Source organism: Sinocyclocheilus anshuiensis, unplaced genomic scaffold, assembly GCF_001515605.1.
Source record: "Sinocyclocheilus anshuiensis isolate Anshui unplaced genomic scaffold, SAMN03320099.WGS_v1.1 scaffold782, whole genome shotgun sequence".
Classification (NCBI taxonomy): Eukaryota; Metazoa; Chordata; class Actinopteri; order Cypriniformes; family Cyprinidae; genus Sinocyclocheilus; species Sinocyclocheilus anshuiensis.
In genome coordinates, this window is record NW_015546111.1 from 2,096,959 (window position 1) to 2,121,335 (window position 24,377).

Here is a 24,377-nt window from a genome sequence, read left to right on the forward strand (position 1 = left end):
ATTAATCATACTCTGGAATACTCCATTCTGATTGGTCAAACACACCAACTTGCAGACGTAATGACGTATGTTTCCATGGCAGCACTGTAAATCAGTCAGGTAACCGATGTTCTGCTTAAGTCGGTGAGGTCGCAGTTCATTAAATGTTTCGTTAAATTTATTATTAAGGACAGACTGTAATGCTTCTCAAATTCACTTTTCTGTATTTTAGCAAGCATTTTGCTAAATACAGACATACAGCAGGGAAACCAAATCTGACAAGGCAGCATTCAAGGTTACCGAAACCTGTAACTCCCCTCTTTTTTTACACATAATTACTTTAATTTTCTGCCATTTCACTCTGGTGATGTTGAAATTACTCTGCCTCATACTCTAGAAAGTAGTTTTGTTTTATATAATATAAACCGCTACCGACACACAGCAGGGTCACCAGAGCCGATAAAGCGGTATTAGAGGTCACTGAAGTCTGTTACCCCCCTATGTTTTTTTGTTTTACACAGAATTGCTTTAATGTTCAGTAAATTCACTCTAGTGATTTCTAAACTCTTCTGTTTCATACTCTAGAAAGTATTTTGGTCTGATGTGAACCGCTTTAGACATGCACCAGGGACATCAAGTCCAACAAGGCAGCATTAAAGGTTACCGAAATCTGTTACCTCTCTCTATTTTACACAGAATTGCTTTAATGTTCTGTAGACTTGCTCTGTTGATGTCAAAATTACTCTGCTTCATATTCTAGAGTGCATTTTGTTTTTATATAAACCGCTACAGACATATAGCAGGGTCACCAAATCCGACAGGGCACTCCACTCGTGATAGGTAGTTGATTTTATAATATTAATACTGGTAATGATATTACAGACCTGATCAAACTGTATTTCATTTTCAAGATGAATTTGAGAATTGTAAAGGCTTTGTGACATCAGATGTCATATCATTTATGTTAGATGTGTGTATTTTGACTAGACCTAGACAATCAATAAATGCTCTTTGGTGCTATGGCACATCATATTATATTGCCCTAGGCCAAAGACTTTTTATTTAGCTATTATTTGTGAAGTAACCACAAAAATGGTCTAGTTTTTATATATTATTTTAATTTATATGATTTGTCTGGCCTATTTAGCTGTAACTGCATGACATTTTTACACATGAGATACACCCACCAGCGATTATGTGGCATGTCTAACAAATAATGTGCTCTGAATCTTTCTGTTGTGCCTGAATGCATGAGTGAGCATGCTGCAGTGCATTGTGGGCCCCACTGGGGCCATAAACTAAAGCATTGTGCTCTGCATCCGAACCAGTGTAAGCCTTAAGTCTATTGCTTGTATACATTTATTGTCTTAGAAACTTATAAAGTGCTATAGTAATTTTCTAGTACATTTTGTCCTCTACTTGTCTTCATTTAGTGTTAGCAGCTTGACTTTGTCTTTTTGTGTTTTGTAGTCTGAAACAATGTGTCCTTATAGGTCACTTTTAACAGTGCATTGTTTTATGGCTTTGTAGGCCCCTGAGAGTCTTCTGGAATCTCTGGAGACCCATCTCAACACGCTCGAGGGGAAGAAAGTGTAAGTGATTTAATTCTTTTGAATAACATGAAGTAATAAAATAAATGAGAGTCTCTGCTTTTTCTCGAATAAGCAAAGCCTTTTTACTACTAATAAAATAACTACTTTTATTACAAAGAGTAATATTGTTCCTCCTTTCCTTGTGTTAACAGTGATGAGTAAGTATTTCTGCAGAATTAACATATATGTAAAGATGATTATATTTTCGTACTGTAATGGTGATTTTGTCGTCATTGTGGTGTTCAAAGTTCTATAGATTGATGGTTGAAGTTCAATTTTAATTTTCAGCATTTTAAAATGTTGAAGTTCCCTCTCTCTATAGAATGAATTATTTTTAGTCTAGCTTTATAATTAAGTTCACTCTGTACAAACTGAACTTAAAAAACTAACAGTGCCAGCCCTGAATTGATCAATTTCTCAATATGAATTGATCAATTTCTCAATTTCAGTGTCATGTGCACATTTGTATTGTAACTGAATACTTCACATTCCCCAATGCATGCCTGGCGGGGAGGGGGATATTTTGGAATTGTTTATATTTTCCACAAGAACATTTTCAAAAAGTAGCAGAGTAAAAATATATTTTATTTTCATTAATAATGTCTTGTTGACCTGCCTGCTGTTTGAATATAATTCCTCATGTCATGAATTATTATAATTCCATCATTTAACCTTTTGAGTATGATGTTTTGGAAAAGTTATTTTAAAAGCCATTCTTACATTCTTTACGTTTTCTATCACTAGGTCACCGACCAAGGTGAGTAATGAAAAAAAAAAAAAAACATTTTTTAAAATTTGATTATGCAGTATTACACTATAGTTCAAAAGTTTGAGGTTAGTAATTTTTTTTAGGTTTTTGAAGTATATTAAAATGTGATTTATTCCTGTAATGGCAAATCTGAATTTTCAGCAGCCATTACTGCAGTCTTCAATGTCACATGTTCCTTCAGAAATCTTTCTAATAAGCTGATTTGGTGCTTAAGAATAATTTATTTTTATTAGCAATGTAGAAAACAAAAATGGGCTGCTTAATTTTTTTGTGAAAACCATGATATTGATGTTCTTTCAGTATTTCTGGGCTAGTGTGTTTCTGGGCTAGTGAAGCCCAGAGAAATTAACTAGTGGCTTAGCAATGTGATTATAAAATATAATAAATAACTCACTTTATTGAAACATGATTTTTTTTAATGATGACTAGAACTAATATAATAGTTCAACTTTACACAGAAACAAACTTAATTTGAACTGATTTATTATTATTAGTAGTAGTATCTTTATATATTATACTAATTCATAATTAATGGTCGCGTAGTTTTACAACTTGTACTGTATATGGTTGCTAGTTTATAAATTTAAAGCTGACGAACACAATAATGCACTGAAATAAGAAGTATAGACCGTTCACTTATCTAGCTGTTGAGTTTCAGAGGAACTCTGAAAGCGCGCTGCAAGATGCTCTAGTGAATGCTAACCAGTCATTTTAATGCAACGCAGCAAGCTCATTTGGCTGCGTATGCAACATGAACTAATCCGCTTGTGCCGAGTAGTTTAACACTGTGAATATCATCAGTTTGCGGTAAGGACTCGTCAGCCTGCGCCATCTAGAGTTTCATGACAGAACTTGGCATTTATTTGAAATAGAAATCTTGTTTATATTATAAATATATTTACTGTAACATTTGATCATTTTAATGCATCCTCGCTGAATTAAAAATATGACCTCCAACTTTTGAATAGTAGCTTATATTATTCTGCATAATATTATACAGTATTATAAGACATTATTCATGTTATTGTGTATTCAATTAAATAAATGGTAAACTCAATATGACACATATAGAAGGGATCTCCAACAAATAATGGAACACCTGCTGGTACCCCTGCAAAAACCGCAGAGCCCACCGCTGCAGCAGCTGCGGTTACTGAGACCGCCGCAGCAGAGCCTGCAAAAGCAGCATCAGCTACAACCACCATCAAGTAAGTTCAAAAAAATGTATAAAAATGTCTCATACATAAAACAAAAGCATCCTGAAATGTCTTGCTTCCTGTAGATGCATCACTCTCTCTTGTCTTTTTCACTATACAGTAGCGGCTTTAATGATCTAGTGGATTTTGATCTGTTGGCTCCAACCACAGGGGCTTCAGCGGCTCCCACAGCATCATGGGGAGGTGAGCTGGTGTCATTTAGTTTGTGTTGTAGAGTGTTATTGGGTTGTTTTATTACATTCTTTAATATTGTTTCATCAGGTCAGGTCAAGTGATCACGTTTCAGATTAAAATGTGCAAGAAATCCCAGCGCTTATTGTAATAGACTAAAAAACTGGAGGTTTAGGTTGTTATCTGTGTATATATGATTCATATTACTATTATATACTAGTTACTCCATTGAGCTAAACTGCAGGAACAATTTCTTCCCAAATTAGGCCAATTATGGGAATATATATTGAGTGGGCACTCTAATGAGTTATAATGACAGACAAATGGGAAATGTTCCTCCCCTCTGCTTTTCTGCCCAAGCTTGTCAAGTCCCAGTTGTAAGCTGCAGTTTCTTTAGAAAGACAAATTGTACTGTACATTCAACTAATTCAGGGACAGATCAAATATCTGTTCTCATCTAACACACTCTTCTTCTTTTCTTCTTCCCTCCTCTTTTTTGGCTTTGGTTTCAGATCTGCTTGGTGAGGGTGAGTAAAAATTATTTTCAGGTTGCAAATACATCCAGAGTTTATTTTATTTTATCATAAAAGCTTTTTTTAAGCATTTCAGAATTTGAATGGGCATGACACTCTTGCATCTTGTCTACAAGGAACTTTCTGAACAAACTTTTCACTGTCCGAATCTTCACTCTACTTTTCTGATCCAGCCGTAGCTTTATGAAGTCATTTTGCTAAAATCTCTCCATAAAAAACTTTCTTTCATCCCGTCTACATCCTTGTCTCTCTCTCCTCCTCCTCCTCTGTCTTTCTGAATGCTGTGGTTTGGTTGTGGCTTGGCTGTGGCGGGGTTCCAGACTCTCTGGCCACTCCTGCTGCTGCTGCCGCTAGCTCTGAAGCGCCCCTTTCTGAGGCTGACTCTGCTTCTGCCGCAGCCTCTGCTATCGAACCAGCAGCTGACGCCATCGCTGCCCCGGCCGCTGCCTCGCTGCCAGTGCCTGCCCCCGCTGCCGCCATCTCAGACATGGATCTGTTTGGAGGTCAGTCAGGTCATCTCCAGGCTTAACTATCAGGGAAGAATGGGAGTTCATGGGTTGTTTAGCAGTCAGTTTGGTCTGTTTGTGTACATATATTGATACTGGTACTATTTGAAGTCACTTAGCTGACATTATGGTACTTCAGCAAGGTACAGTAACTTGTCAGTTTAATATTTAAGTAAACACCCTTTGCCATATTGGCAGCCTTTTCTTTAATAGCTTTTCCAAAATGTGGCCTGAAGTCACTATCATGTCACAATATCACTTTTGTTCATATAGCAGTACTTTTAAATGAAAAAAGTGCACAAATGTCTGTAGATCAATGTTATTTTAGTAACTGAGGTACTATTATAATTTTTATTAATATTTAAAATTTTATATTTTCCATTCCAATTTTTTTAAAATATCACTATATAGTTTTTATTAATTTTAATATCAGTTTTAGTTTTAGTTATTTTTGTACATTAATTTAAACTAAATGAAAATGAGAAATGTTACCTTGGCAACTAGCTGAAATGAAATCAGTTAAACATTTTTTAATATATTTTATTTTAAGTAACACATTTTTTTCTTCTTATTCTTTTTAGTTTTAATTTACTATAATAACTCTGCTGTTAATGTCTATAAAAGTTTCACACAACATTACAGACACAGATCATGAATAAATCATCCACAATTTGTTTTCCATTCAAATGTCAAATTTTTACCGTTGACACTTGAATGTAAAACTGGGAATAAGATGCTAAAGTACAAGCAAAAGTCTTGTGCAGAATTAATGCATTTCCTTCAAATGCAGAATAATTCTGTTATACAGGACGTTGGCTCATTTCGTACAAAGCTGTGCATTCTGTTGATTTAATACTCCTCTAATTAAATCAACCAGCAGTTAAACAACCCCAAGCTATTTTTATTTCTCTCAGCTAATAAATGAATTAATTCGTACCTGGATGTGCAGGTCTCCATGGGGTTTGTAATATTACATGCCACAATGTTCATCACTGCCTCGGCTAACAGAAACCATGCTGTCAAAGCCAAACACTTTCTTTTACTCACTTGTTGGTCCTGACAGCATTGACAGGATGTTTCACGCAGCCTGACTCATTTCCCTCAGTGTTTGTGTGTGTGTGGACACACTGATTTAAACTGTATATAGCCCACACTGGTATATTTTACTGCCATTTGGGTCATATAGAGTGTTTCTGTTCACTTGTAATCACTGACATTGAAATCTTTCTCTCTCTATCGCCTCTTCATCCCCGTTTCTGTTTCTCTGTTGGGTTTTGTTGGTCTGGTTCTGCCCAGACGCGTTTGCTCCCTCCCCAGGCGATGGTCCGAGCGAGGGTGTGGCCCCAGCAGCTGCTGCCGATGCATGTGCCGGATCTGGTGGGTGCTCATCTGTACACAAGATCCACCCTGCTTTTATTTGTGTGTCTGTGGATTTATGGTTGGATATGAAAGGTTTGTGTGTATGGGTGCGTGCTTGAATGGAAACATGAAATCCAACAAATGCTGTGGTCAGCGATCTGTGTGTATGTGCGCGAGAGTGCATGCAATTTTGTTTGCATTGCTTGAGTTATCAAACCCTGCTTTTGCCCACACGTTACAGCAAAATCAATTTGTCCATGAGCTGCCTGAGCACATACACTGTTCTCTGCAGGCACAATTGATCATTTCTCTCCTTAAAATGCAAAAATCATTTTTATTCACCATTTTTGTCGTTTTACATTAAAAAGATGTTCACATCCTTAAAACATTAAAAGCAACACTGTTGATTATATGACTTGTCAGAGAGCATACTTGTTTATTTTTCTTACCTTACCCTAGCGTGTAGTTTTTCTTTTGGTTTTAAGCATAAAACTCACATTTGTTTAGATTTGAAAAATAAAAAAAAATGAATTCCAGATATATTTCCTAAAGATGTATGCTGAGTTGCTTCTCAAGTAAAATGTATTTTGCTTTCAGGATGTTTGCTTTACTTGAAAACAGGACAAAATATTTTCAAGAAAATTATTTTTGCCTTTACTTTCTGCTATGTTAACCTTACTAATAATTCAGCTGCACTCATTAATCTTTTAATTTCCCTTCCAGACTATATTTTCAGTATCAGTGATTCATTCTAACAACCTTAACTTTTATTTTCATGAAGTCTGAAGAGCAGAAGCTTAGTGGTTGTATTTCCATAATGCGGCTACTGAGATATAACATGAAAAGGGTTACTTTTGCCTTTATATGTGCTTTTATTGTAACATTAACTTAGCTCTGCTTCCACATTAAGGCTAGGACTTTAAAAATCCGCAGCCTATGGGATCCAGACTGTATTTCCTTGTTTTTGTGTAATCTACTATGACTAATAGTATCTCTATAGACAGCAAGCATCCTGAGGGATGTATAATTATACAAAACAGAATAAAAACTACATCATTTTTTTTCTAGGATGTTCATTTAGTTTTTATAGTGTATTTAATGGTGGTTGCAGTACTAAGGTTAATGGTGTTTTAAAGTGTGCTTTTGAAAGTAAAATCCATCTCCTCTCTCTCCGTGACTTCAGTGGTCCTGAAGTTATGAGCTTTCAGTGTGTTTCTTTTTTTGTTTGCAGTGTTTGTTATTTAACAAACCTTCCCCATTCCATTTTTACCCCTAATCCTTCCCGATAAAGACCCCTGGGCTCCATCGGAGGGTAGTGCAAGCATTGCCCCAGAGCTGGACCTCTTTGCCATGAAGCCGGTAGAGAGTGTCGCTGCCGCAGCATCCCCTACTAGCGCCGAGCCGAGCATCTCGCCAACAGCGACCCCAGCTACCCCTTCTCCTCCCACCGCTACTGCCACCACCACCACCACTACCATCACCACATCCGCTACAACTGAGTCCACAGCCCCGCCAACACTAGACCTCTTTAGTGGTAATGTCTCTGCTGTAATTCTGCCTCTGTCTTGCTTTACTCTGCATTATGACAATATTAACTTGTTGAGCTAGTTCCCCAACATTATCAAGATTCTATTTTGTTTGATTTCTCTCATTTAGATTTATATTTTATGTTTTGGTCATTCTGGTTTGTGAATCGTGGCCTTAACCACCTTTTCAGTGCTGAGAAGTATTCTTGACCCTATCAAAATAAGTAATTTATCTGAGAAAAACATAATTACTGTAATTGTAAATATAAATATATCTGTACACTACTGTTCAAATAAAGTTGCAAAGAAATGAATACATTTGTTCAGCAAGAAAGCATTAAAGGGATAGTACACCCAAAAATGAAAATGTCATTAATTACTCGCCCTCATGTCATTCCATTTTTGTTTTCTTTGCGCACAACAAGAATTCTCATAGCTTCATAAAATTATGGTTGAACCACTGATGTCACATGGACTATTTTAACGATGTCCTTACTACATTTCTGGGCCTTGAACGTGGTAGTTCCCTTGCTGTCTATGCAAAGTCAGAAAGCTCTCGGATTTCATAAAAAACATCTTAATTTGTGTTCCGAAGATAAACGAAGGTCTTATAGGTTTGGAACGACATGAAGGGTGACTAATTAATGACAGAATTTTCATTTTTGGGTGAACTATCTCTTTAAATTTATCAAATGTGACAGTAAAGACATTTATAACGTTGCAAAAAAGGTGTATTTCAAATAAATTCTGTTCTTTCTATTAATCAAAGAATCATGAAAAAATGGTGTCACAGTTTCCACAAAAATATTAAGCAACTGTTTTCAACATTGATAATAATAAGTGTTTCCTGAGCAGTAAAATGTTTTATATTAGAATGATGTCTGAAGGATCATATGACACTGAAGACTGAAATAATGGCTGCTGAAAATTAAGCTTTGACATCACAGGAATAAATTCAATTTTAATTTAATGTATTAAAATAAAATCTAGCACTTTCTATACTATTTTAATTCTACTTTATGTATTTATCTTCTTTTTTGTATTAAAAAAAACACTAGCTTTCTATTTTTTTCTGTTCTATCTACTTGTTTTAAGCGTCTGCTAAATGACTAAATGTAAAATAGAAAACAGTTATTTTGAATTGTAATATTTCACAAATTTACTGTTTTTGCTGTGTTTTTGATCAAATAAATCCTGCCTTGGTGAGCATATGAGACTAAAAAATTTGAACTGTATTGTAAATATTTAAAATATTTGTAAAATAATAGTTATAATTCTAAATAATGCTATTGAATAACAATGTCAAAAATATTATAGTTGTAAATAAAGAGGGGTGGTCAATGTCACTGATTCACATTTGGCCTCTAAAATTGCACTGCAATCTGTCAAAATCCAGGATTTGCAGTGACCACATTTGTCCTGCAGTCATTTTCTGGTGTTTTTGACCAAATCTGAATGCTGTCGTTTGCATTGACATCTGTAGACTTGTTTGAGTAGGCTCTTGTGCTACTTGTTCAGAGTGATTATCCAAAAGAGCAAGCAAAACAAAATGTTTTAACATCTAAATGGTGTTTCCTCTTTCTCTCTCTCACTTAAAGCTGTCTTGATATGCTCTGACTGAAAGTGTAACGCATATGTGTGTCCTTGTTTATAGATATGTTTGATTCTATGCCTGAGCAAAGCTCTTCCTCAGAGCCCAAAGCAACCACTCCTAGTGTAGACCTATTTGGTGCAGGTACAGGAGTTGATCATGTCTTTTCTAGTCTCATATTTCTTCTTTCTCATCTGTTTTTTGGCCCACTCCGTCTTGGTTTGTCCTCATAGTGGAACGTGGACTTGTGCATGTTTGCGCCCTCCAAAGCTCGACTCTGTGTCCTTTCTATGCTTGTGCTCCTTAGTGATTTCTTCTCTTACATTTCCTCCTCCACTTCCTCTTACTGCTTTGCTTTGGTCCGAAAGATCTTCCCGCTGTCTCACGTGGGCCTTCACCTTTGCCTGAGGCCAGTGTGACTGGTGACCTCTTGTCTGGTGAGTTTGCTTGTCTCTCTAAACATAGCATGTTTTGTCTTTTACCATGAATTATTATATTATAATTATTAATGAATTAATAAATTGTGTTAATTAATAATGAATCACATTATTATTATTAATACTAAATATATCATATTATCAAATAATAATAATAACGATAATAGTGATGATAATTCTTCTATAATTATAATACATTTTCTCTTTTTTTCAGTTCAACTTTTAACATAGATTATGCTAATAATTTAATTTGTAATGAATATTTGTATAAAATTACAAAATTTTAAATTATTGAATAGTACCATTAAATGTATTTATAAATTGCTCGGTATGTGCCATGAATTATTATTATCATACTTCAATAAGGAATAGCTGTCACTTTACTTACTTTCTTCTGTATAACACAAAAGGAGAAATCTGGGAGACTACTTTCCATGATATTTACAGCATTTTTTAAGCATCAATTTTCTGAAACTTTGTCCACTTAGTGAATGAGTCATTCTTTTCTTTTGAGTCTATTCAGTGAATCTCATTTGATCAAATTCAGCTAAATTTCAGTCTGTTTTTCACACAAAGTTATTGAATGACTTCAAAAGACTTGAAATCTAGTTCATGAGCTATATGAGTCACTTTTATGATAGTTTTATGGTATTTTGTTTTCCAGTTGCCATTCATTCTAACTGCATGAAAAAGCACAGTCTTTCAAAATAAATTCTCCTTTTGTGATCCGCAGAAGACAGATAGTCATGCATGTTCGAGTGAAGGATTCCTTTAATTATTAAGTATTGTATTTTAGTTTATGTTCCTCCAATGCACTTTTACTTCAACTACAGGTGCATCTCAATAAATTAGAATGTCGTGGAAAAGTTCATTTATTTCAGTAATTCAACTCAAATTGTGAAACTCGTGTATTAAATAAATTCATCTAATTTATTGAGATGCACCTGTATACATTACAGTTGCATCCCAAACTGCTAGTATTAGCTAGATTTTATTTAGAAATGTCAAAATCACTCCATATTCTCTTTTCCATTTAGACTCATTTGTTGCTCCAGCTGTTGCTCCAGTGGCTCCTGTCTCTCCTCCTAAAGCCGAACCTGGACCTGTGCTGGACCTCCTTGGTGTGTCTAAACTCGCTCATACGAAACACCAATCCAGAAAACCAATATAGAGATTGTCATATTCCATGGTTTCCGCTGTGGTGGAACCCAGTGAATTATGATCAGGGTTTTTTATCTGACTGCACAACATTTGAGCTTGATGAGCTTGTTCATTTGTGCAGAGCTTGTTTGTTTTCTTAGCATAAACATTTAAAGTCCCCCTGTAGTAAAATATTTTATCCCTTAAAACTTATCTTTGATCATCAAAATTACATATTTAAATGTTTTTTCTTGTGAAAATAATTTTCTCATGCCTTAAAATAGCTTGATTGTAACTCTACACCCTTGCCTCATTTTCATATACGCGGATCTATGAATATGCAAATTAGTCCCGCCTCCACTCAGTCACACACCAGCCAGCGCCTCCTGATCCACTGAACTGTAGTAACTGCAAAACAATTATGAACTGGTAAGTATACACCAGCTGTTTCATAACCCAGTTTTTCAGTTATAGTGGCTAGTTTCTGCGGTTTGTTTTGTCTGTTAAGTGAGCAGACGATAATGAAGTTGGGAAGATAGATATTTGTTTGGTGTGTTTGAGTTTAGTGTATTTGCATTCTGTGCCGTCATGTGTACTTTGTAAGTGGGGGAAGATACACCGATCACATATCCGTCAGTGTTTGTTGCAATGTAGGAGTGTGTTGCCTGTAGTATGATCTCGGCTCACTCTCTCCATCTGCCCCTCTCTCAGTGTGTGTATGCAGCTTTAAGGCTGACTAATGCTTCTCCTCCTTCATGCTGCGCTGTGGGACGTTTGTCTCTGGAACAGACACATTTGGTGACACTACTGGGGAGACCCAGTCCGCTGCTCCTGGAGCACCATCAGGTGACCTGCTTGGAGGTATGGGTCACATATCCTGATTAGGAAAATGCCCTTTTTTGTTGATGATGAAATGGAGAAGTTAGACGTGGCACTGCTGAAGAGCTGTTCTATTTATGTAATACAGTTAAGGGCTAATAAGCAAACAAACAAATAAATAAATAATAGTAATGAATAATTAGATTAATCAACATATATCAATAATAATAAAAGTAATAATTACTAATTACTAGTATTGATGTTTTGTTATTAAATGTATAATTTACCTAATAATAATAATAATAATAATTATTATTATTATTATTGTTGTTGTTAATTGGAAATTTGACCTAATAATAATAATAATAATAATAAAAATTAATAATAATATTTACATAAATATATATTATTCTATAAACTAAAACTAGGAGATAAATATATACCAATAATAGGAAACATATTTGAATTAATGCTCATTTTTCAGTTAAACACAAATTGTTGTGTTGTTTTGTAATGGAAATTTATATTAAATGGAATTATGTTGTTATTGTTAACTAAAAAGAATTAATAATAATTAATTATACAAATGTTAAAATAAAATGAGTTAAAATTTTAAATAAAAAAGTTAAGATAATAAATAAAATATTAGATGAAATACTTTTTAAAAATAAATAAGTTTGAAGTTGAAGTACTACTAAAAATGAAATGAAATTAAAGCTATATAAATACTTTAAAAAAATGATAAACATGAAAAAAAATGACTAAAGCACAAACTAAAATTAAAAATATTAAAATAAAAGCTAATTCAAAATATTAATAAAAACTATAATAGTATATAAATAATAAAACAACACAGCTTCTCAATTAATCTTTTGGACCCCACTGTTTATTAAGTTACATTTTATTGATTGATAGCCTTTGCTAGAATACTTTTTTAAAAAACTGTTTATGTACATTTAAACAGTAATATAGTTCAGAAACACCATGTTTTGATATTGCTCTTATGCTGGACCATAATGAACTGTTTAGATATTTAAGAACTGTTAAGAATCTTAAAGTGTGCTATGGATTTGGCATCTTATCTGTTGTTGTCTGCAGGGTTGATTTCACCGGTCGCCCCCACAGTTACACCAACCCCAGCACCAGTGCCATCCTCAGCCCCAGCTGACCTGCTGGAGTCTGCTTTTGATGCCTTTGGCTCTGAGCTGGTATCCGCCACACCAGCGTCGGAAGACAGCGCCCCTGCCACCGCAGCGCCCTCTGGTGGTTTTGACACATCAGGTAAGAAATCAAATTATATATGTTCACTTGGGTTTTTGAACAGATAAATATACTCTTATTAAACATGAACACTTACCTATTTGAAAAAACTTCTTTTAGTTTCTCTTGAACACAGCGAGGCTTCTTTCAGGCTTGCTTGCTTCTCAGCACACTTTTGCCTTGCATGAGCACTTCTGTATCTGCTGACCTTCTTAAATAATACAGAGAGGATCTGGCAGCGCTTATAAAATGCATTCTCCCTGTGCTTTTTCTCCTTCTTCATTTAAATTTGTGTTCTGTCCATTCTTGCTCTCTTACTGTAATACTTTTTTCTCAACTTTATGATCTGTCCCATTCTTCTGTCGTCTCTGCGCTTTGTTTCTGATAACTCTCTCCTTGCACACTGATCTGGCTCATTGCTTGCTCCTGCTGTGCCATTGGTGAGTTGGCGAGAGAACTCAGGGCTTTGCAGCATGTATCGTTTTATCTGATCACACCGAAGGGTTTGGGAGATGTGAATGTTCTAGCGCTGTTTGTTCTTCCTGCACACCCTTTACCCTTTGACCTCTGTGCAGTTTTTCCCTGCACACCCACATTACAGATCTTGTGCATTGCTGCATTAGAATAAATTGCCTGCCTTGTGTTGTTGGTACCGGAATTTTTTTTTTTATAAATGGTGCACTAGGTACTTTGGACTTATGTTTATAGGCCTGGATCTGGTTATAAGAAAAGGTTTTTGGATACTAGTGCCATACTGTAGGTTTTTTTGACAATCTGTGTTAATTTATACACACTTTTTGTTCTAGTCATAGGTTTTGTATTTTGAAAAAAAAAGTCTTTTAAATTTTTTTAATGTTTCATCATATTATATTCATTCATTTTAGTCCATTTGTCTCACAAAATGTTATGTAATTTATGTTGATATAAATAACATTCATATACAAAATGATGAGAATGTCAAAATTTTACAGACCAATCTTTAACCAAATTTTTGATACTTTATTAATTTTTCATGGTTTTTCAGAGTGTACATTTTTTAACGTTTGTAAAAAGTAACATTTCTTCATTTGTTTAGATGTAAAACTTGCAGAAAGTCATTGTGAGCTGAAAAAATACTTGGTGCACCTTAACAATTTTTGAAGACCCTAAACGTTTGCTTTTAAGGTTAAAGTTTTGGGTCATTGACTGGGAGGTGTTGGAACTCAGCCCATTTCCTCGTCCATCACAACTGGTTCTTCAGAAAGGATTTTTTCTTTGGTGCCTGAATGCATCCAACCATATTGTAATGCAATGGAAATCCTGTTCATACGATGTGTTGATGTGTGTTGCCAGTTTGCGACTTTCTAATGCATGTAGTAAACACTCCTGAATGCAGTTTTCTTAATACCTCATGAATGAATACCTAATTTTTTTTATACATTAATACATTACTGTTCAAAAGTTTAGGGACAGTTTTTTTTTGAAAGTGATACAATCGTTTAGAAAGGATGCATTAAATTAATAAAAAGCAAATGTCAAGACTTTATTACAAGACATTATTACAACTTTTTAATTTCAAATAAAAACACATCGTGTGAACTTTCTATTCATCAAATAATCCTGAAAAAAATTTTATTTTCCACGAAAATATTACGCAGCACAACTGTTTTCAACATGGATAATAATAAGAAATGTTTCTTGAGCATCAATTCAAGATGATTTGTAAAGGATCATGGGACACTGAAGACTGGATGCTGAAAATTTAGCCTAGATTAAAATAGAAAACAGTTGTTTTAAATTGTAAAAATATTTCACAATATTATTGGTTTTACTGTATTTTGATAAATAAATGCAACCTTGGTGAGCATAAAAGACTTTCAAAAACGTAAAACAATCTTACCTACCCCAAATATTTGAACAGTAGTGTGTGTGTGTATATATATATATATATATATATATGTGCTGTATATACACTGAACAAAATTATAAACGCAACACTTTTGTTTTTGCCCCCATTTTTCATGAGCTGAACTCAAAGTTCAGGTGTATTTGATTACAGATCGAGGGGTGAGAACCAGAAAGGCATAAGTGACATTTCACCAACTTTACAGGAGAGCCAAAACAAAAAATGTACCATAGTTTGATCTGAATTTTTGTACTGATTTCAATTGTTTATAATATAAATTTGTACGCTCATGGATGACAGTACTTTTGCCAGTAGAAAGAGATCATTAAGAGATTTCATTTGATATACTGTATACTGTGTATATATATATAATTTTGTTTCTGTCTTTTGTTTTACTCCTGTTACATCTGACTTAGTGTATTATGGGATTGCTGACAAGTTGTACTGTAAATCCAAATCAAGTCTAGTCTAAAATGGTCTAAATCCATGCTGGCTATATTCACCCACTCTCCTCTGTGCCAACCCCAGTGTTTGATGGATTAGGAGACCTTCTGATGCCAGCCATAACGCCTCAGAGCACAGGCGGGACCCCCATGGCTGCAGCGAGCACGCCTTTGACACCTGGAATTGTGCCCACCACTGGGCCGACAATGGCTCCAGTCATGGCACCAGCAATGGCCCCAACAATGGCACCCACAGCAGCTGCCCAACCAATCAAACCTATTGGAGGAGACTTAGACTTTTCACTCGCCAATTTGGTCGGAAGTACGTATGGAATAATGATGGACAGAGTATGTAGGGGTCAATTTACACACCGTCATTGCCGACTCTAACTTATCTCGTTTCTTCCTCTCTTGTAGACTTGGGGGTGGGAAGCCAAAAGAAGTAAGTTCAGTGTCTGTTGCAGCGCATCTCCACTGTAGGTGTTTCCAGACACCTATTAATCTTGTCACTTATTCATAATGTCTATTCACGGACATGAATTACTCAACCTGACCTGTATTGACAATTCATTTGAACTGTTATGGAAGCTTGATTGATTTGCTCTCCCTTGGAGCACAATTTAATCATGTTCACTTTGTGTGGCCCTAGAGCTGTATTTATGAACCGAGAAAAATTATTTACACAAATCATGTTGCCTGACAGCTATTTGTTTTGTACAGGGACAACCAGTGGAATGAGAAGAAGCTGACAGGGGGAGCTAACTGGACCCCTCAGGTCGCCCCTACTAGCTGGGGCACACCTGGCGCTCAGATGGTAGCGCTTGCTTCTTTCTTAAAGGGATAGTTCACCCAAAAATGAAAATTCTGTCATTAATTACTCACCCTCCTGTCGTTTCAAACCCCTAAGATATTTTTGATGAAATCCGAGAGCTTTCTGACTCAGCATAGACAGCAACGCAACTGAAACATTTTATGGCCCAGAAACGTAGTTCTGTCATGACAATGTTAATGTATTTGGTCTTGGCGGAATAGATCTGCTACGCTGCTGCTGCGGCAGAGCAAGTACCGAGACGTGCTACTGCCAATACATCCACAACATGCTGCTGTGAGCATGTAAGAAATATTGCTGCTGCAAATATAACATGCATGAATTAACCCCCATATAGCGTATATGAATCACCTCGTAGCAGATCTATACAGGTGGAGCTGGGGAAGGTGGAGGGTTTCTGAAGCAAGCTGCAACTGCTACTGCAAGCACTAATCATATATTTGAATGTTGAGCAGCGAGCTCATTGGCTACCGATACAGGAGAGAACCAATCAGCTGTGCCATGTGATGATGTCATTAGGTCAGATTGAGTTAGACCTATCGGACTGTGCCATCTAGAGTTTCATGCCAGAACTCTGTATTAAGGACACTGTTAAAATAGTCCATGTGACATCAGTCGTTCAACCGTAATGTTATGAAGCTACGAGAATACTTTTTGTGCGCAAAGAAAATAAAAACAACGACTTTATTCAACGATTCATCTCTTCCGGGTCAGTCTCCACAGCCATTCACCTGTACCACAACTCATGAATGTGCATTCCTCTGCTTGTAAACAAGGCGCAGCAGCATCACATGCATGCGTCGTGGTACTCTCGTGAAGGTCTTATGGGTTTGGAACGACATGAGGGTGAGTAATCAATGACAGAATTTTCATTTTTGGGTGAACTAACCCTTTAAAAAATTAAAAATGTTTCAGTCTTTCTACTTCAAAATTTGACATTTAATTCAATGTTACTTGCTGTTTCTTTGTAATTATTTTTTTAATTTACTAGCAATTTCTGAGTGAAATTTGTTTTAATTCTTTATCAGTGTACTTGCCTTTCTTTGTATTTATGAAATTTACTAGCAATTTCTGAGTGAAAATTGTTTCTACACTATATATTTTTAGTGTATATTTTATTGTGGTCCTGTTGCGATTGTGTTTAGTCTGGCTCTGCCCCTGGAGCCCCCGGAGCTGCCGCCCCACCTGGAGCAATGGCACCACCCATGGGAGCACAGCCTGGCTTTGGCATGGTGAGAAATCACTGTTTAAAACGTTAAAGAGTCTCTGTATTTTGCACTTACAGTATGCACTTACAGATGGATACTTTATTTCTTATTTTTTACTCAGGCTCCAGCAGCAGGAGCTCCCATGATGCCCCAGCCCGTGATAAATACTACAATTCAAACATTTAACGTTTAATAACATTTAATGTTTTTGAAGGAAGTTTCTTATACTCACCAAGGCTGCATTTATTTGATTAAAAAAATCATAAAATTGTAAAATATTATTACATTTACATTTAGAATAACTTTTCTATTTTAATATATTTTAAAGTGTAATTAATTTCTGTGATGACTCCAGTCTTCAGTGTCACATGATCCATCAGAGATAATTCTAATATGCTGATTTGTTGCTCAAGAAATGTTCTTATTATTCCCAATGTTGAAACCAACTACATTGTTATAATGTAAAAGTCTTTATTGACACTTTTTAATGCATTCACAATTGAAAGCATCCTTGCTGAATAAAAGTATTTCTTTCTTTAAAAAAAAAAAATCGTACTGACCCCAAACAGTAGAGTATATATATTTTTTAATCAGTTTGCATAATCATTTCCTCATGCACCCTTTACTTTCTCAGTTGTCTCCAGGGCCAACTGCTCAGAGCCCCAAAAAACCTCCCACCAAGGACCCCCTTGCAGATCTCAACATCAAGGACTTCTTATAATTTCCCAGGTATCATTATCTTTCTAGTGGCTACTTAAATGAGGCACTAAATCACAAAGAACCGTGACATTTTCTCCGTGCTCTGTTTGCAGTATTTGTTTTCTCAAAGACTGAGCTCCAGTACGAGAAGTCTGCTGTCTGTTTACACCCCCAGACACCTGAGGAGCTGCAGCTAGATATCCACTGACCCCGCCCCCAAACCAAACCCCGCCTACACTGCCCCACCCAGCCTTCCTGTGTCGTGTTGTAGCACAAACCGTGAAGTGAATCATAGAGAAAACAAGCCGAAAAATGAAGATGTGCATATTTCGATGTTATCCTTTGTTTTGAATGAAACAGAATAAAATTAAGAAAAACACACAAATGAAAATGAAGGATTAAAAAAGATGCGTATGTATGTCTTTTCCAGTGTTTACGTCTGAAATGAATGTGTGTATGTTGATCCCCTCAACTTCTGGTTCCTCTAGGACTTCCCTTTTGGGGTCAGAGATCCTAAACAGGTTGTTGAAGCACTTTCTGTTGTATGTTAATTTTGGAGAAGTGTGCAATGTATCATTCGCAGAAATTACTCTGTGTATTTTATCCTCATTGACCAAAAAAGGTCTCTCCTCTGCTCAAATTTTTATCTGTGGACGACTTATTGATGTGAACCTGGTACTCGGATTATAAGTCATGCTGTTGTCATCTCCCATCATTGATTGACATGTTTGTTTACAAATAATATATATATGAAATCTAAATATATATGAATTATGTATAAATGAATAACATATCCAGGCTCCTCTATCCTAGATAACCCTCTTGGTGATTACATGTAATTTTTGTATTTTAACTGGTATTTATTTTTCAGATATATATGTATTTTTTGATTCTTTGGTTTGAATTTAATTTAATTGTCAGTTCACGGTTTAAATACTCTCTTTGGACTTCCCCAAGAAAATAACCTCAGCAAATTTGGACTTTAATTCACTTAATCTCAGCGCTACAATTCTCAGACGATCTCTAAGAAAGGCCTTTTGCAGTATCTTAAAATAACAAATGTACAGCCACTTGTTAAACTGGTGATGTTTCCCAAAAAAGCCCCCAAGATTTCACAGTTGTAGTCAGTGGAATGCTGTGTTTGAGTCTCATAGTTACTTGTGCTTGTATGAAATCCAAATTGAAGCTGGTACATGTAGTGTTTTTTTGTATAATTGTAGAAGTACCCATCCATATGTTTGGTTCTCAGTCTTTCCTGCTCATACATTATGAACCCTGACCCTTGTTTGTTACATGTAACGGTTGATTCATGCTCCCTCTATTGGTGAGTGGTGGTACTGTAGCTTGCACAGCAAAATAGAGTGTGGAGGAGATAAATTGGATGAAAATACCTGATTTCATAGAAACTAAAGTGTAGGTTCATTAGCAGAGATAAACTCTTAGATCTGTTAGAAGTTTTCAGGAGGTCACTGTTAAACAGTGTTACAGAAAGGTCTGATTGACAGCCCTGTATGGCCGAGCCTCTGTAACTCACTCTCCCTGTTGGATCTCTCGTGGAAATGACAAAGGCAGATATTTGGATCTCTCTTGTAATTCTCTTAAAATATTTTTTATTTTGATTTATTGATTCATATTTGACACCCCTACATAGTGCATGTAAGCCCTTTGAGATGCAATAAACACTGATGGGAAGAAATGCCCACCTGTGTCCCCCTGTGTCTGTTTTCACAAGGATGGCTCTGTATCAACACATGATAATTAAAAAAAGACTAACATTATTCAGTCATTTTTAAGCTGCAAAGTTTAAGGTATATGTCTGGTTTAAAAAAAAAAAATATTCTTATATATTTTCTAAATAATTATTTATATATATATACTTTTTAATCTTTAAAATATCTTAATAGGGTTACAGAGAAATAAAGAATCGAGTGAAAATTAAAAGCAAATTGGAAAAACAATGTAAGTTTGATAAAAAAAATTACACTATTCTGTCCTCTTAGACCAATACATATAAATCTCAGTTTATTTGGTCCTCGATAACAAACATTTAGAACAAGTTGTACAAATTGAAAAAGTATGCACTCTGTATTTGAAAACATCAATTTTATATTAAAAGTTTCAATTTATATTTCCTATCAAGCTATATTGCTTTTCTCTTTATCATAATTACAATGATATGTATCATTGAGCATATCTAAATTTAAATAACCCTGTGTATTTTTTTAAAGAACGACATAATCATATGAAACTCATAATAGGAGTCTTACATTAAATACATACTTACAGTTCTACAGTAGACTGTTACTCCGACAGGTCATCTGATGTTTTATATTTTAAAATTAAATTAGCACCAAAAGTCAACAAGGGCATCTGACTCTGAAGGTTAAACCTCCAACTAACTGCCTTCACTGTAATACAAAAAGCAGAACAATTGTAAATGGAAGCCCATGAAGACAGGTTACAGTTTATGCTATCAAAGTCACACAATCATAACATTTAATAATAATGATAACAAGAACAAAGGGTTTCAAAGAACACCAGCATATTGATAGTCAAATGCGTTCTTCAAGATGAAAAAAGGGAAGTAAAATCCACAAATAAACAAAGTTTTTTTCTCAGAAAAAAAGTTTTTTTTTTTCCTTGTGTCAACTAGTCATCTAGCTTTCTACTTCAAGGTATCCAGACAGATTACCAGACAAAACAAATGCCTCCCATATCAAACAACACTGACTGAAGTACATTTTCTAATTCAAAACGACAGTTTAGGACAGAATTAGTTCTCGTTAGGACAACTTAATCTAGAAATACATTCGCTCTAACTGATTCATAACAAAAATGGTCCAATAAAATAAATTAAGGTATCAAAATAGCTTGGGAAAATTCAATGGTAGGTGTGTTATAGTCTTTAGTGTTGATGAATGCAGCAGTTTGTGTAGTGCACAAATGGGAGGCACAAGGGTTGCTGAGAGCCGGGACAGTGGCAGTCAGACGGGCTGATGGAGTCTCTCAAGTGCCCAGACACTGGCTGGAGTCCCCATGGACCCAGAGGCAGATTTGTGCGTACTTGGGGGGTGTGATTCGCACGGCCACGTTGTAATCCTGCTGCATCCCATTAACATCCACCCACTGGTGACCCGAGAACACTCCAATGATCTTTCGCTTCCACTTCTTCTTGCCAGGCTCTTTGAGCCGAATGTAGACACCCGAGCCACTGGAGCCAGGCTTCGCATCGCAATACTGGTACAGCAGGTCATTGGACTCCTCGGACACGGAGCAGAAGCGGTACACCAGGTTGCCTGGCCGGTCGTTGTCGAATCCCGAGAAATGGACACGTCCTGCAGGCAGCGTCTTGACGGAGGGGACGACACCGAGATCCATGTATTTGGTCTTCTGCGCCCTTTTAAGCTCCAGGATGGCGTAGTCATAATCAGCCACAACGTTCTCCGAGATCCCTTTAAACCAGCCCTTCGGCACCTGCATCTGTTTCACCCGGGTCCATCGGAACGAGGGCTGCTCGGAGGTGGTGCTGCGGCGACTACGGTTTCTCCTGCCTTTGCCTTTTCCCTTACGCTCCTGCTTCTCTCCAATCTCTATATTTTCATTGATTTCCTCCTCTTCCTCCTCCTCCTCTTCTTCTTTATGCTTCCTCTTGCCTTTCCCCTTCCGTCCTTTCCCTTTCCGTCCCTTCCCTTTTTGGCGGGAACGTTCTTTCAGCACACCAACGCTGAGTTTCTGTACCCCATCCAGGTAGTCCATACCATTGTGGATGCAATGAGCAGCAGTCAGGACGTGTTTGGGGGACACCAACACTCCAGAACAACCCGTGGAGATCTTCACAGATGTGGAGAATGGATACTTCAAGGAGTACTGCTTCTCAGCGATGGTAAACCGTGTGTCCATGCCATAGACTTCTCGTCTGCGCCTAGAACGTAACCCAAAACCTTCCGTCCAATCAAAACTAACGTTTAGCTCCTGTATGGTGACGGTGGTTAGCGTGCGGGTTCCATTTTCATACATTGTCTCATAGGACAGTAGCTGCTCCAGATCGTCCAGGCTGGGCTCTGGTAGACCCCGCTGGCACTCAATGCCACATATTCCATGGAGCTCAGTCTGCAGCTTAGCCAAAAACTCAGAACTGCCCAGATGCACTGTTTGCTTTTCTTGTACCATTGGTACTTTCCTCTGCGGCCAGGTGTAGTCATCGTCACCTGTGGGATCGCCCACTGCTGCAGACACCAGCACAGTCAGTGCTGAGATGCAAAGCAGGAGCATTAAGGGTACCGGGCCCATTGCAGAGAGCCCCCTAAAACAGACAGAAAGAGAAAAAGAGAATCAACATCACTTAAAATATAGGTATGTAACACATATTTACAGAGCATAAATGTCAATGTAGCATAAATGAAAGAGCATAAATGTCAATAGGCTACTTGTGAACATTTTAATTTCTTCAGTACAAACAAATGAAGTGGGAGGGAATTTATTGTCTTTTGATACAACATTTTCACCTTTGTTTGCTGAGAGCACAGGACAGTCATAACCAGAGGAATGTTGGACTGTTGTTAAATTAATTAGTGGTATCAGTCAATATATGCATACTACTTACCCTATTTTTACATTTAGATGAACTTTCCAGTCAATCCCGAAGTATACTTCACTTTTTATGCATACATAGGGTATGCGTACAGTTGTGTGCATGCAGTTGAATTCGATTTTTCCAACCTCCCGCTAAGCATGCGCCTCCATTTTATTGTTTGTTTGTTTGTTTGCACTAATAAGTTGTAGTAGTCACTGCATTTTGCCCTGAATGTAAATAACATGCATGCAGTATATCTCTTTCAGACATTCCTACAAATTAGTGGATCTCATTCCTGGTCCTAGCACTGCACATTATGGCTGTCTCGATTATATAGTACATCTTATTTATTTAATAAACTCTTTAATAGAGAATCCAATACCTGAAATCTGTGTCAGATAAGGCAGATATCCAAAAATAATATTAAGCCTGCCTGCAGGAGAAGCAGGACTGGCAGTATTGAAATCGGGACCAGAGGATTATATTACTACAGTCATGACCACTAGGGGGAGACAAATAATAAGGCTTTGGAGCACTATTTCAAGACCCCTGAGAATATGTGTGTATATACTGTATGTTTCTCCTCATTCTCCATATATCTCCTCATTCTCCATCATCACATTCCATAGATATTTAGATCCAGTCCTAATGTACCTGTTAATTCAACAATAGTATTCTCACAGATTCCAAAGCAAAACTTTTGAATCTGCTTTTAAGACACACACAAAAATATTTTATTACAAAAGAAATAGTTAACACGAATGCCAAATTTGCTGCATTAGCTTTAGAGACTAAACAAATTAGTCAAACAGCACACAAATGTGCTCTCATTTAAAACCCAGTCTCTGAATGGTACCAGCTAGAAGAAAATATCTGCCATTAAGAGAAAAATGATGCTGCCTGTGGAGACTTGAGATTTATGGTGGGTACTGTAAAAATATAGACCCTGACGGCACTGACTCGAGTCAGTGGTTTGGAAACGTTTTCTACTGTCTTGCTAAATGTCAGTAATAAGTATATACTGGGGTTCTGCAGATGGTAAAGCAATTGGTACTCTTACCAGTAAATCAGAATATAAAATGATATGATAATTTAAACAGACATGCACCCACACACATATACAGTAGATGCACAAAGTGATCAGCAGCCTACTTGTGCATTCATTTTTGTATCAGGTACAGCTCTAACTGGAAAAAGTTTTAGATATGAGTGCATTTTATTTTTCCAGCAGACCATCAGTTTGTATTGTGATGAAAAGATGCTTGACTCTTGCAGGTCACACATGGAATCACGCACCACATAAAAAATCATGCACATAAATAATGGGAACAAAGTAGTGATTTTAAATGGATACCAATTTTCCCAAAGCTTTGAACAATGCATTTCTATGAATCTTGCGTTCATTCGTGAGTGCAGGATAAGGATTTTCAAAACAATAAAGACTGCACTGACCTGAGCATAAATATGAATAATACATTTTCAATGAATTTGTAAATATTGTGTACATTTCCATGATGTTTCCAGGCTTGGAAATCACAATTTTATCCAAGTATCCCTATAATTTCAGGATTTCCATGTCAGTGAGAAACGTCTCAGGTTACTTATGTAACCATGGTTCCCTGAGTAGGGAACGAGACACTGCGTCCTCTAGGGGCCGCTATGGGGAACGCCTCGTCGTGACCCGTGTCTGAAGCATACATTGAAAAAACACCAACTCGTTGGCCGGCGACAGCCATGACGTCACTACCGGTGCGACTATCGTATAAATCGGCGCCGGGAGCACACATCATTCACTTCTTCATCTGAAGCTTGCGTCCGCAGCATGGCAAGAAACCTAGAGG

At 36.5% G+C, this 24,377-nt stretch overlaps 2 protein-coding genes across 2 annotated transcripts in view; one reads left to right on the forward strand and one right to left on the reverse strand.

Annotated features, from left to right (window-relative positions):
• LOC107700747 (clathrin coat assembly protein AP180-like) overlaps positions 1-19,663 on the forward strand; it is a 40,722-nt gene extending 21,059 nt beyond the window's left edge. Inside the window, exons 9-29 of the mRNA XM_016502538.1 lie at positions 1,510-1,571; positions 1,724-1,729; positions 2,316-2,328; positions 3,412-3,548; positions 3,658-3,740; positions 4,241-4,255; positions 4,582-4,764; positions 6,064-6,144; positions 7,418-7,660; positions 9,307-9,387; positions 9,612-9,680; positions 10,718-10,801; positions 11,610-11,681; positions 12,738-12,920; positions 15,313-15,549; positions 15,645-15,669; positions 15,948-16,041; positions 17,202-17,288; positions 17,386-17,436; positions 17,884-17,993; positions 18,077-19,663. Coding sequence (XP_016358024.1) covers positions 1,510-1,571; positions 1,724-1,729; positions 2,316-2,328; positions 3,412-3,548; positions 3,658-3,740; positions 4,241-4,255; positions 4,582-4,764; positions 6,064-6,144; positions 7,418-7,660; positions 9,307-9,387; positions 9,612-9,680; positions 10,718-10,801; positions 11,610-11,681; positions 12,738-12,920; positions 15,313-15,549; positions 15,645-15,669; positions 15,948-16,041; positions 17,202-17,288; positions 17,386-17,436; positions 17,884-17,985 — 1,908 coding nt within the window. The 3' untranslated portion in view covers positions 17,986-17,993; positions 18,077-19,663. The remainder of the gene's footprint in view (positions 1-1,509; positions 1,572-1,723; positions 1,730-2,315; positions 2,329-3,411; positions 3,549-3,657; positions 3,741-4,240; positions 4,256-4,581; positions 4,765-6,063; positions 6,145-7,417; positions 7,661-9,306; positions 9,388-9,611; positions 9,681-10,717; positions 10,802-11,609; positions 11,682-12,737; positions 12,921-15,312; positions 15,550-15,644; positions 15,670-15,947; positions 16,042-17,201; positions 17,289-17,385; positions 17,437-17,883; positions 17,994-18,076) is intronic.
• Positions 19,664-20,177: 514 nt separating this feature from the next.
• The window catches only part of LOC107700748 (inactive serine protease 35-like), a 7,545-nt gene continuing 3,345 nt past the window's right edge, over positions 20,178-24,377 (reverse strand). The window contains exon 2 of the mRNA XM_016502539.1: positions 20,178-22,266. Within this exon, the coding sequence (XP_016358025.1) occupies positions 20,970-22,253 (1,284 nt within the window). The 5' untranslated portion in view covers positions 22,254-22,266 and the 3' untranslated portion in view covers positions 20,178-20,969. The remainder of the gene's footprint in view (positions 22,267-24,377) is intronic.